Source organism: Neofelis nebulosa, chromosome 1, assembly GCF_028018385.1.
Source record: "Neofelis nebulosa isolate mNeoNeb1 chromosome 1, mNeoNeb1.pri, whole genome shotgun sequence".
NCBI classification, from domain to species: Eukaryota; Metazoa; Chordata; class Mammalia; order Carnivora; family Felidae; genus Neofelis; species Neofelis nebulosa.
In genome coordinates, this window is record NC_080782.1 from 25,452,593 (window position 1) to 25,464,650 (window position 12,058).

The 12,058-nt window shown below is 38.1% G+C and overlaps 1 protein-coding gene across 7 annotated transcripts in view; it reads right to left on the reverse strand.

Moving 5' to 3' along the window:
• Positions 1–3,787: 3,787 nt before the first annotated feature.
• Positions 3,788–12,058, reverse strand: part of DROSHA (drosha ribonuclease III) — a 125,727-nt gene continuing 117,456 nt past the window's right edge. For all 7 annotated transcript variants that reach the window (XM_058716500.1, XM_058716509.1, XM_058716491.1 and 4 more), the window contains 5 exons: positions 11,116–11,198; positions 10,921–11,024; positions 8,810–8,902; positions 7,925–7,971; positions 3,788–4,207 (listed from right to left, as the gene is read on the reverse strand). In XM_058716500.1, the coding sequence (XP_058572483.1) occupies positions 4,077–4,207; positions 7,925–7,971; positions 8,810–8,902; positions 10,921–11,024; positions 11,116–11,198 (458 nt within the window). In that variant the 3' untranslated portion in view covers positions 3,788–4,076. The remainder of the gene's footprint in view (positions 4,208–7,924; positions 7,972–8,809; positions 8,903–10,920; positions 11,025–11,115; positions 11,199–12,058) is intronic.

Consider the following 12,058-nt stretch of genomic DNA (forward strand, 5'->3'; position numbering starts at 1 on the left):
TCTTTTTTATGTGATTGGGCTGGCAAATATTTAATTTGGGTTGTTCAGTGCCTGCCTCAGAAGTAGTTGTGTTAGTTAAGGTGACGCTAGCTGCTATAATAGATAAGCCCCCAAATCTCAAGTAGCTTAACACAGAGCTATTTGTTTTTCACTTACATAAAGTCCAAGTAGGAGCCCCCTATCAAAGGAGGGCAAGTGGTGGGATAGGGATAAAGGCTCTGTTCCATGCAGCCATTCACATTCTCACTGAAGGTGGCTTTCAAAGTCCCCCTCCCTGGATACCAAAATCTAGTCAGTAAATTGGAGAGGAGCTATTGACATTCAACGCATGGGAACTAGCCACTAAACCTCACTTCAATGCAAAGAAGCTGGAATGTTGGGCAGGGACTTCCTGAACACAACTCTACAGAGCAAAAACCCTTTGTGGCCAGTTATCTCCTCCACAGGTTGTTCTCTTAAATGTTCTGACATTTATGCAAAATAAATTATTATAACATCTAATTATACTTATTTCATCCCTCATAAGATAGAATAAGTAATAAGGGTCCAGTGAAGAATCTGGGGCTAATAGCTATAGGGAACTTGTGTGCCACGCTTTAGTAAATACATTGTTACTCCCAGTTGAGAACACTCTCATGTGAAACCTGCGTAATTCACAAAGGGTCTTCTTCACTTTGTGGAAGGTCATTGCAGAGAAATGTCACAAAACATTACAAAACTTAAGACGATTGAAATAATTCTCAAACAGCCCATTGGTTTAAGAAAATCTTATCTAAAGATGAAATAGCTCAGATGAGAGCGGAGTTCCTTCTCTGGTATACATGTACCGAATGTGTGACATCTATAGTTTCAAAGTGCTGCATCACTGGAATGGTGTCCTGTCTCCAACATAGGAAAACCAGTGTTCTCCTTTGCAGATGTACAAATGGCACTGAAGGTTTTAAGTCCATTTCTAATCTGTACTTCGGCTCAAATATCCTTATTGGGCTGCAAAACCATGTATCCAACTGTTTATTCAACATCTCCAGAGACATCCCTCAGGCCCCTCAAGTTCAACAGCAAACTCAACTCAACACCTTTCTTTCTAATTCTGCTTTTCCATAAATGGTCTGTAATCTGATTGTATAAAATTTAGCCTGGTGTTCCCTCACTTCACTTCTCCTACCTCAGTGGTTCTCAACCTGGGGTGATTTTGCATCTAGGGGATATTTAGCAATGTCCAGAGACTTTCAGTTGTCACAACCAGGGGAAAGGATGCTACTGGCATAATGGGTAGAGACTAGGAATGTAACTAAATACCTAAATACGGTCCCTCCTGCCCCCAAGGAAGAATTATCTAGCCCCAAAGGTCAACAGTGCCAAGATAGACACCTTGCTCTACTCCACGTCCTGAAAGCTCTACAGCCTATCTTTCAAATCTCTTCTATCCCAGCACCCCCATTCCCAATGTCTTGTTACAGGCCTTCATTACATCTCCCATGGTATACAGTGGGATCCTAACCCATTTTCTTGTTACCCAATCCTGTTGCTCCTTTGGAAAGACCTGTCCTCCCCCACCTTGCAAGTAGTCTCTCATCTTTAAGGTTCAGTTAACTCCCCAAATATTAAACCTTAATGCGAACATTCCCAGTGTGGCCTACTCTCCCTCCTTCCCCTCCAGTCTCAGTTGGAGACCCTCTGTCTATAGACACACCATTACCTGTTTCCCAAACTAGACCCAAGTGATTTATGAGAAGGAACTTTCATATTCAGCCTTCATAAATAATAATGCAGTTGAAATAATATATGAATGTACTCTCACTGGCACTTCTCATGATCAGAATAAGGTGAGAAGGCTGGGCTGGCTTGGGTAGGAGGCAGGGTGGACGCTGTGGTCACAGTGGCCTGCTATGTTGAGTTGGTCAACGTGCCTAGTCACAGAATGTGTCTGCTGGCCTCGTTATTGCTCTACAGAGCCCCTGGAGCTAAACTGCCCTGATGGTGTGTTTGATGTGTTTCACTGTTAGGTACTCTAATGGACTTCTTCAGGTTTCAAGAACTATTAATATGGAGAGAGTAAATGAAAAAGGCCAGAATATTAGAGAAAAAGTCAAAGTCCATTAAAAAGTCCCAAGCAGCATGTGGCTCTGGCATCATTTTAATGCATAAAGACTAGTCAAAGTACTTGTATAAAAATTTCAAATATCTTCCCTTGTAACAGTCTCAAGGCCACTGATGAATCCAGCATTCCTTCCCGTCCAGTCTTGCTATCTGTGTGGAGGGGGAGCACGAGGACACCCTTTTCTTACAGATACCATCTTACATTTTATGATTAACAAATTAAGAAGCCCTAGACAGGTCTTCTCTCACAATATGTGTGTGAATGTGTGTTTGTGTGTGCATATGTGCGTGCAACATTTACGACAACAGATTGCTTACAACCTACACATCTTTCATTAGTCAATAAATTACAGTGTATCTACAATTGGTACTTAAGATATGCATTAATATGCAGCCATCAATGTAAATGTAAATGTGGGTTCAACACAGAGATATGCATGATGTATTAGTTAATGAAAAAGGAAGTCTATGGAAACCATATGTATGGTATCTAATTGTTAAGGCATACTTGAGTGCATATGTGTACATGTGTTTATATACAGAAGGTCTGACAGTATACAAAAGTTCTTGGTGATGGAATCATGGGTGATTTATTTTTCTGCCTATGTTTCCTACTTTCTCCACAGAATTTCCAAAATAGCATATGTTTTTTTCTCCTGCTAATAAAAGTAATATATTCCCCAAATTTTCAATCTTGCATATGTAACATTTAATAGTTGTAAGTAAGAAACTCTCCGGATACCTGAAAAGCTCACTCACTCTCCTCCTTCAGATCTTAACTCAAATGCAACCGTTTAGGGGTCTCATGAACCACCTGATTGAAAACAGCACCCATCCCACCACCCTGCTTTATTTTTGGCCATCATCTACACCACCATGTGACCTATGTTTTATTTTCTTGTCTATTGTGTGTATTCCTTACTAGTACATTAGCTCCCTGAGGGCAGGGAGTTTTACTTTGTTCACTGCTGTAGCCCCAGAGCCTAGAACAATACCTGATACACAGTAGTCATTCACTATGTATTTGCCAAAATAATGAATGAAAACACATTTGTTTTAAAGAAGAGATTTTGCCTTTATTAATAAAAAACAAGTGATATTCAGTTTAAAATAACATTTTTTTAAAAATGTCATGCCTTTTAATGTAACGTTAGCCCATTATTGCAGGGACCGCTTTAAGCTGATGAAAGCCACAAGGTCCTCATCCTGACCCCCGCCCACTCCCAACTCCCCCCGATAGACACAAAATCCAATACAATTTCAGGAGCTTCTGAGACTTCCTTTAAGTCCATCTATAAACTTCTTAAAGCATCCACTGACCCCAGAGTTAGAGTATCTGATTTAAAGTGTCATCTGGCTTAGAGTCGTGATCTCTCCCCTATTCTGATGACTCAAAGAATATATGTCTATCCCCACTCCCACTAACCAGTTAAACATTAAAGGGATCCCTTCTACAAAGAATTCACTGCTTAATGAGGGGTAAGTTCAATTTCTGCAGTTGAGAAGACGATAAACATCCAGATGAAAGCTGAAAAATCTAGTTAATAATCCAGCGATTTCCAAAAGTATAGATGTTAATAGAGTGTAGCCCAAATATCTAGTGAGGCGAATTTTTCACTTGTCAGCTGAAAGTCTTGTGACACAATCTCAGACAGACATAGAAAAACATGATCTATTCCACATAGAATATGCTTTTCAAATTTTATTGTTTAAAGAACAAAATAAAAGGGAATATGCACATCCACCAAAGTAAGGTTTTCCATTAAACAGAAGAGAAACCAAATACTTTGTAATAAAGACCATCCAGCTAAAAACAGCGTATTAGATCAGTAAAACAACAAGAGCGATTTTGACTTTGTGTTTTATTTCAATGGGCACACTTCATTCATTGTCTGTAGGAAAACTAGGCTAGATCTCAATGGGCAACAGTCACAGTTATTAAGCAAGTAAATACGCCACCACTTCCGTGCCCGCCTTTATTTCTTTATGTCTTCAGTCTCATCTGGCTCTTTCTCTTGATGCTCTCTTTCCCACCTCATTTCTTTTAACTCTTGTCTGTACTTCCGTTCAATGAACCGCTTCTGATGGGCCATCTGGGGAAAGTTATCTGACACGAGGAGATACATTTTATACTCAATAAAGGGTAGCCTCTAGTGCAAAGAATGATGTAAACTAACCACACACACATTCAAGGGAAATGGAGACCTGCATATTCTAAGGCAAGAGGCAAGCAACTGCTCGGTGGGCTCCCTTAGTCTTTTATCATTCAGAAACACAGTGGAAGTCTGCACCAGGACCCCTAATTCTAGATTGCAATATCTGAGATGAACTTGAGTATAAAAGGCACCAAAACATATAGAAATGTTAGAACACAGACATGTGGTTTCAGAATGGTTCCAGGTAGGCAGGAGATGTTTTAACACAGTTCTCCTAGTAAGAAGTGATTGTCAGGGAGAGATTACAGAATACAGTCAAATGGACCTGTGTATTTTTGCAAAGTTAAAACCAAAAGCTTCATACAAATAAAGGTATTATCACACCATTAGTTACCAAGAATTAAAATTTCTGAAAAGAAGAAAAAGATTTGGTGGACAAACGGCGTTAAGTCATTATTTCTGATAATTCTATTTTTAAAAGTTTACCACGAGATACCCAAAGTTATGTCAGCAACAGCAACACAGGTAGAGCATTTTTATTTAGTTAAAGGAAACAGGTCACTCAGTGGTATAGTTTAAGCTACAAGTGGTTTGATATTTGACGCTGTGCAAGAGTGTCAGACACAGTGTAAACCTTGGTTAAGATTTAAAAATTTTATGACTCAGCTGTCATTTGTGGTATATAACAAGTGTAGAGATAGGATAAGAAATCAAGGATGGAATAAGGAAAAAGTCACTTTATACACGCAGTCAACAAACACTTATATGCTTCAACAACAAACATCACAAACGGATGCGTGCATGAATGAGAGCCACCCAAGATACCTGGTAACACAGAGGGAAAATGGCACTGTCCTGCCTAACTGAGTAAGGGGTCGTTCTATACAAGAGCTCCTACGTCACATTTAAAAATATGAAGATTCAGAGATGTGGGAGAGAGAGCACGGCATGTTTGGGGAAGAGCAAGTTTATTTTTTGTTAAAGTTGAAGCTTAATTAAAGTGGATACAAATAGACAGCAAATTCCTAAATTATTTCCCCCCCTTTTTTATATAGTGTTTCATCCTCAGCCCCAGGTGGGAGAAGGGACAGGAACACAGTGGTAGGAAAAACATCTGAGTGGCAAGCAGTGAATCAGATGTTGTATATCTAAGTCACTGGCTGATTTTGAACAAAAGACATATATAATGACATCTGTATTTTAGAAATAAAGCAGGAATAAAATCCAATTCCCTAAATGATATCAAGATGACCTTCTGTATTATATAAAACACAGGTTTCACACGCTGTAAGGACTTTAAAAAAAGATAGATAGATAGATAGATAGATAAAATAAATAAAAGTAAGCTATAAAGCATGTTTCTACAAAATGAGTCCTACCTTCCTCAGTAAATTCTATTCTAAAACTTAATTTGCATTAAAAAGATCCCACCACTCAGATGTAACCATTGATAAACTTTTAGAATATATCTTTAAGTTCCCTAAGAAGTAAAGTTATGCTACACACATACATACACAGTGCAAATGTGTATATATTACATAAACACATGAAGACTTCATCATTTCCCCACCCACCCTTACTTTGGGAGAGAACACCATAGGTACGTTTTTATGGGTACACTTTTGTTTTTAAATGTATCCTAGTATAAGCATTTCTCTATACCATTACTCTTCAAAAATACTGCTGTAATGATTGCAAAATATTACATTTGGGTAAAGCAAGAATGGGTCAACTACTGCCCATAGGCCAAATACAGCCCACCACCTGTTTTTGTAAATAAGGTTTTATTAGAACACAGACACATCCACTCATTTGCATATGATTCATTCCTGCCCACTACAATGGCAGAGTTGAGTAATTATGACAGGACGTTATGGCCAGCAAAGTTTAAAATATTTACTATCTGGTTCTTTACAGAAAAAGGTTGCCAATCCCTGGGATATACCATAATTTATTTAAACATTTCCCTACTGTTAAACATGCAGTTTGATTTACTTTTTTATTTTCTGACTATTATAAATCAAGTTGTCATTATCATCATGGCATGTGAACTTTAGCTCATAACTCCAGTTGTTTCCTTAGGTTTGATTCCTAGAAATGAAGTCTCCGGATCAAAGATCCTCTTTAAGGACCAGATACAGATGGTCAAATTGCTTTCCGGCTATTAAACAATTCACTTCTACCAGTACATGTGTAGAGGTCAGTCTCAGAACAGACCATCTCTCTAATACCGTGCTATTGTTAAAAGCAAACAAAAAGCTCCAAAGACAACCTTTAACAGTCTTATAGGTAGAAAACAGAATCTTACTTTTATCTCAATATGTGATTGTACGTTTGTATATAACAAATGAAAAAATTCCCAACAGAGTTAACTTAAAACTTTCAATGAAGATTCCATGGACACTGGAACCTGGAAATACTAGCTACTGCCCCGACTTCTCCTCCCTCCCCACATTGAGGAAGCTACTGTCTGCTGATTTCCACTTGGCTCTTGGCCCTCTTGCCTTTCCTGGAATGTCGCACAGCTGAGAACCCTGGGCCTCTTTACTTCTAGCTTCCCCCACTTTGCGCTCTCTCTCCCACACTTAGCAGGTACCAGTACTTGAAGCGTAATAGAATTGCACTGTCATGTTTAGCTCACAGGTTCTGCTGGGCAGCACAGTAAGTATATGTACCTCAGAAGAAAATCCTCTGCATTTAAGCCTTCAATTTACAAAAGACTATGCAATTTCCTACATGGCCAATTATGTAATTGCAGTGTCTTCAACCCAGCCATCCCACTCTTGGGAATCTATCTCACAGAACTAAAAGGACCAATATATAGTCATTTATCGTCAACAGTGATTCAAAAAAGAAACCAGAAAGAGTGTCCACCAAAACTAAAAAAGGTGAATAAAATATGGCAAATCCATAGCACAAAATACTGCACAGCTATTAAGAAAGAATGAACTGGGGAGAGTGCCTGGATGGCTCAGTCAGTTAAGCATCCGACTTCGGTTCAGGTCATGATCTCACGGTTCGTGAGTTCAAGTCCTGCATCAGGCTCTGTGCCAACAGCTCAGAGCCTGGATCCTGCTTGGGATTCTGTGTGTCCCTCCCTCTCTCTCTCTCCCTCCCTCCTCCCCTCATGCTTGGTCTCTCTCTCTCTCAAAAATAAACATGAAAGAAAGAGAGAAAGAAAAGAAAGAAACAAAGAAAGAAACAAAGAAAGAAAGAACTGGGGCTACACCCTACCACCTATAGAGCTGCCCATGATATGTTACTGAGTAAGAACAGAAAGATGCAGAAAAGTATGTAAATGTATCATTCTACTAAAACAGTGGCCAAAAACTAAAAAGAAAAAACTTTCACTTATATGAGATTTTAGAAATATAGAGAAATATGCAGAAAAAAATACACTAGGTTGTTCACACGGGCTCCCTGGGTCAAGAGTGGAACTCCACACAAAGAAGGAAAATGAAAATCAAAAAGCATTTGGAAATACTTAAAAAAAAAATTCTTCACCCATTTTATACATATCTTATATTCTACTACACTCTATGTGGAGAATAATTATGAAGAAAAGAAGATCACATTTTATCAGTACTTACCATTTTTACATTTCCTCATTTTCTCTCTATAAAATATACATTATGAACATACAATTATAGAAAAAGGGACAGGCTTACATTTTTCAAGTGCATCCATTGCTGCTCCCATTTCCGCTTGCTGAATACTATTAAATAAAATAAAGGTAAGGTGCAGTTTAAAGATTTTTTTCAGACACACGAGCTACGGCTACAAATTGTTCAGGCTGATTTTCATGTTCACTGCATAAAATTTTATCAGATTACTTCTGTCACATACTGAATTGTACAAGTCAGGAATATACACAAGGGCGTGCAGGAACATTATTTATTTGCACAAAGCCTATTTAAGTTATTTGTTCCCCATCTTTAATACTTAATACTGTAATAAAATGCCTTCCATATTAGGTCTGAAGTATTTCTTACTTAAGTTTAAACATCCTTAGCATGAAGTTTAAAGAAGCAAAGAGAAAAAAATATATGTATAGACAGACTTCTAATCACTTCTCAATTTAAGATATAAATTAGGTGGTTCAAAGAAAGATGATAATATACATAACTCTTTTTACCTGAGAGATGTAAGCATTTCCAACAAAGCTCAAATGAATAACGATAAGAAATCAAATGTCTAATGGCTGTTATCATGCACGATGTGTCCCATAAAATACTTGCAACAATGTTGGGTACCCAGCAATGTTGGGTAACTAAAACTGGACACAACTTACCTGCGCACCAGGTAATGTGGCTTTCTCAAGGTAGCCAAAGTCCCTTATCCAACGGTATTCGCACTGTCCAAGGCCAATCTCAAGTTTGGGGCTGAGCTCGGTGGGGACACTAATCCTTGGGATTCACTTTGCTATTACCCTTTAACATTCTATAATCGGAGTTTAGAAAGACAGACTGCAGAGAGCTTGGAAGTACCAAGTAAGGACTTCGCAGACACACAGGATGTTCATTCAAAGAAATTAAAAGTATCTTCTCTCGTACCTTGGTCCTTTCCCGCAGCCTATTCTTTCTCCCTTGAAGTACACTGCCACAGTGTAGGTTCTAGCATGGGAGGGTCCTACTGTCTGCAGAGTCCTGAAAGGAAAAAAAGGAACTTTAATTAGGGTACAGTGTTATTTAATTGTTACTGGTAATATATAACTCTAGGAAAAAACATGTACTTACCACTCAGAGAAAGGTAAAAATAACAAGAAAATTCAAGGAGTAAGTTTATTTGCTAACCTAACAAATATAGAGAGAGCTTTAAAGTAGGAAATTTTTTAAAATTCTACACTGGATTTTCATATTTTTTTTCCCCAAAGCATTATAAACAGTATCTAAAGGCTAGCACCAAAGTGTAAGATATTTTGAACAATTTCTAAGTGTGTATACTCCAAGTATCATAAAACTAACAAACTTTCAGCAGTGAAAAGGTAACTATTTCAGTCTGTTCACTGTTCTTCAGTGCTAATCACAACTGAAAATGATAAGTATCTGGGCAATACACCTCAAGCCACATCTGTATGGTTTCATCCTTTATGAATTCTTCCCAATGTCTGGTATCTTATCTAAAAGATCAGAAGATGTATTTAATTTCTGAAACACCTGAGATCATTTCAGAGGTTTGCTATGATGCCAATTATACAACACAACTGCCAAAACACAAAATGCCAGGTACTCTGGGTTTTAATGACATGGTGCAGATTTCTAACGCAGTAAAACCGATAACTTTATGGAAAAGGGAAATTGAAAGTAGCCAACAAAGATAATGGAATGAACACAGTAATCTTGAAAAAAATATGTAAAACAACCCCATCATCTTGATGAAAAAGAACAAGATCACTATGTACTTGCATCCGGGGGATTTATGAGAAGGGAGCAGTCATTTCCTTTGTGTTTCTACACTCTGTGGGATGAAAGCACACGGATGGCTTCTTCAAGGTGGCACTTATTATAGTAATCAGGCCTGGGCTACGAGTTTATCGTCTTCATTTTATTTATTGAACCTTAATTATCACTTTGATGAGGAAATAGCTTCAGCCTTTCATGTAATATGGTTTGGATATTCATTATGCTTATTAGGTACATATTAAAGTGCTATTTCTAAACATTTGGGGATTTTTCCCAACAAGGAAAGGAAACATTGTTTGGCGGTGACAGCTTCTTGGGACAATTTATAGTGGCTTGCTGTGGGGTGACTCAAACTTCTCTTGGCCTCAGTTCTTTTAGCGAAAAAGCCTGTAACGTGTTGTGACTATTAAATAAAGACATAAGAAAGGATTAAAATTCCCCCTGCCACTCTGGTGTTTCTCCTTTTGAAGTCTGAGAGAGCCCACAGAGAGGGGTTTTTATTCCATATGGAACATTCGCACCAACGTGCGTGCTTGCAACCATGTGTGTCCACGGACAGGAGGTAAACCAGTACTGAAATTCGATTTTTAAACATCCTTCAAAACATACACCCACGTAATACCTGGGGAGGCAATCCACCTATTTTGATAATTCTCCCCTTTTGCAATTCTTCTTTGAAAACACCTTCTGAATCAATGTATGAGAGTCTCAAGATAATTACTCTACGTCAGAGTCAAATCTCCTGTTTTCATCAAAACCAGTATCTTGTGTGTAGTGATCTGCATTCTTTCTGAATGACTTTTGGCTACCATTCAAAGGATAACGATTTGTCACTAAAGATATTCAAAATTACACAGCAGTGTGTGACACACATTCTAAGAAGAAAAACTCCAAACGTGAATAACGCAGTGGCAGTGAAGAGTCGCCTGTTTCTCACAGCGACTGCCCGACAGAGTGCATAGCTGTCAGGCAACAGGGACAAAGGCCAACAGGGCTTCAAAGCGGAGTGGGGACCGACACCCAAATACCGTGAGAAAGAAGCACAACCTTCTAATCTAGATGCATGGCCCCGCAGAGGTTACAAGAAAGAAAACAAACAAAGCACCGATAATCAAAGGTGACCTACTTTACTTAGAACGAAAACACGGAGATGCCCAGAGAGACTCCGTGTTGGGCCCAGAGTCAGTGTAAAGAAGTCCCAGTGCAGGACCCTTGTCATGATCACCCCGGAGCATCCAACGCCTGCAGGAACGAGTACTTACTTGTACAGAGGAATGTCTGGCTCCTTTCCTTCTGTCCTGAGTGTCAAACAGCACTGCTGAAGCTGGGATTTAGGGTCATTCCAGTCCTGATTCAAAATAAACTCCTGCAGCAAGTCCCCAGAAAGTATTTAGTAATGGGCTCTGGAATCACCGAGCGTAAAGCATAGAACTAATATATATTTTATATGAGCTTACTTTTAATCGTGGAAAGAAGCAAACATTCATGAAAGTATGAACATATTCCAAATCCTTATCAATGTACAGCGCGGCAATAAAGGCTGAGAAGGAGAACATTAAAAAATAAAACCACAATGTTATCGCCATTCCCCAGAAAGATCAGGAGACCCAGACTTTTAAGAAATGTTGTAATGAGGTTTTCAACTGCCAGACACTATTTTTTAGAATTATCATATCCTCTTTCTTAAAACAAGAATCACCCTTCATCACTGGTATTAGAAGCAATAGTATAGATGTGACTAAAATGCAAAAATCAGAGGGTACAAAGACCAAATTACATTTGGTTAAAGGCTAAATAAATAGTTAAAATGATACACAAAATGCTACTATATGGCAGGGAAAAAATGGTATCTGGGAACACAACTGTGTTAATAACAAATCAGAAGAAAACCTGAAGATCAGATAGGACATCAGAATGAGCACATTCTTGGGGCCTGCCATCCTCAACACCAATCCTGAGAAGACTAGCCATTTACAATGGTCTATGTTACCTTTCATGAACAGAAATGAAATAATTTATAGACTCAATCTGCCCAGAAAAAAACTTAATACTGGGCTTAATGACAATACAACAATATATCAAACTTTGGATTAATAAATGGTGACCCCAAAGATAACTTCATTAAAAGGTACTGTAACCAAGTAAAGAAACAGTGAGTTTTTAAAGGAAGGTATAAAAGTAGCTTTCATTGAGGAAAAAAAAAAATTCCAGTAAAACTGATTACTCAATTTTTTTTGTAATTTTAATCTTTAAGTTACTTTTCTTTAGTTGAAAAAGTTCTTTTAAGTTCCTTAGACTGCCTTTGCACTTTGTAAATGAGCTGGTTTTGCATGGTAGACTTTTTAATATATGTATATAATTCCAACTGTCAAGAATACTATAATATTTAAAAAAAAAAAA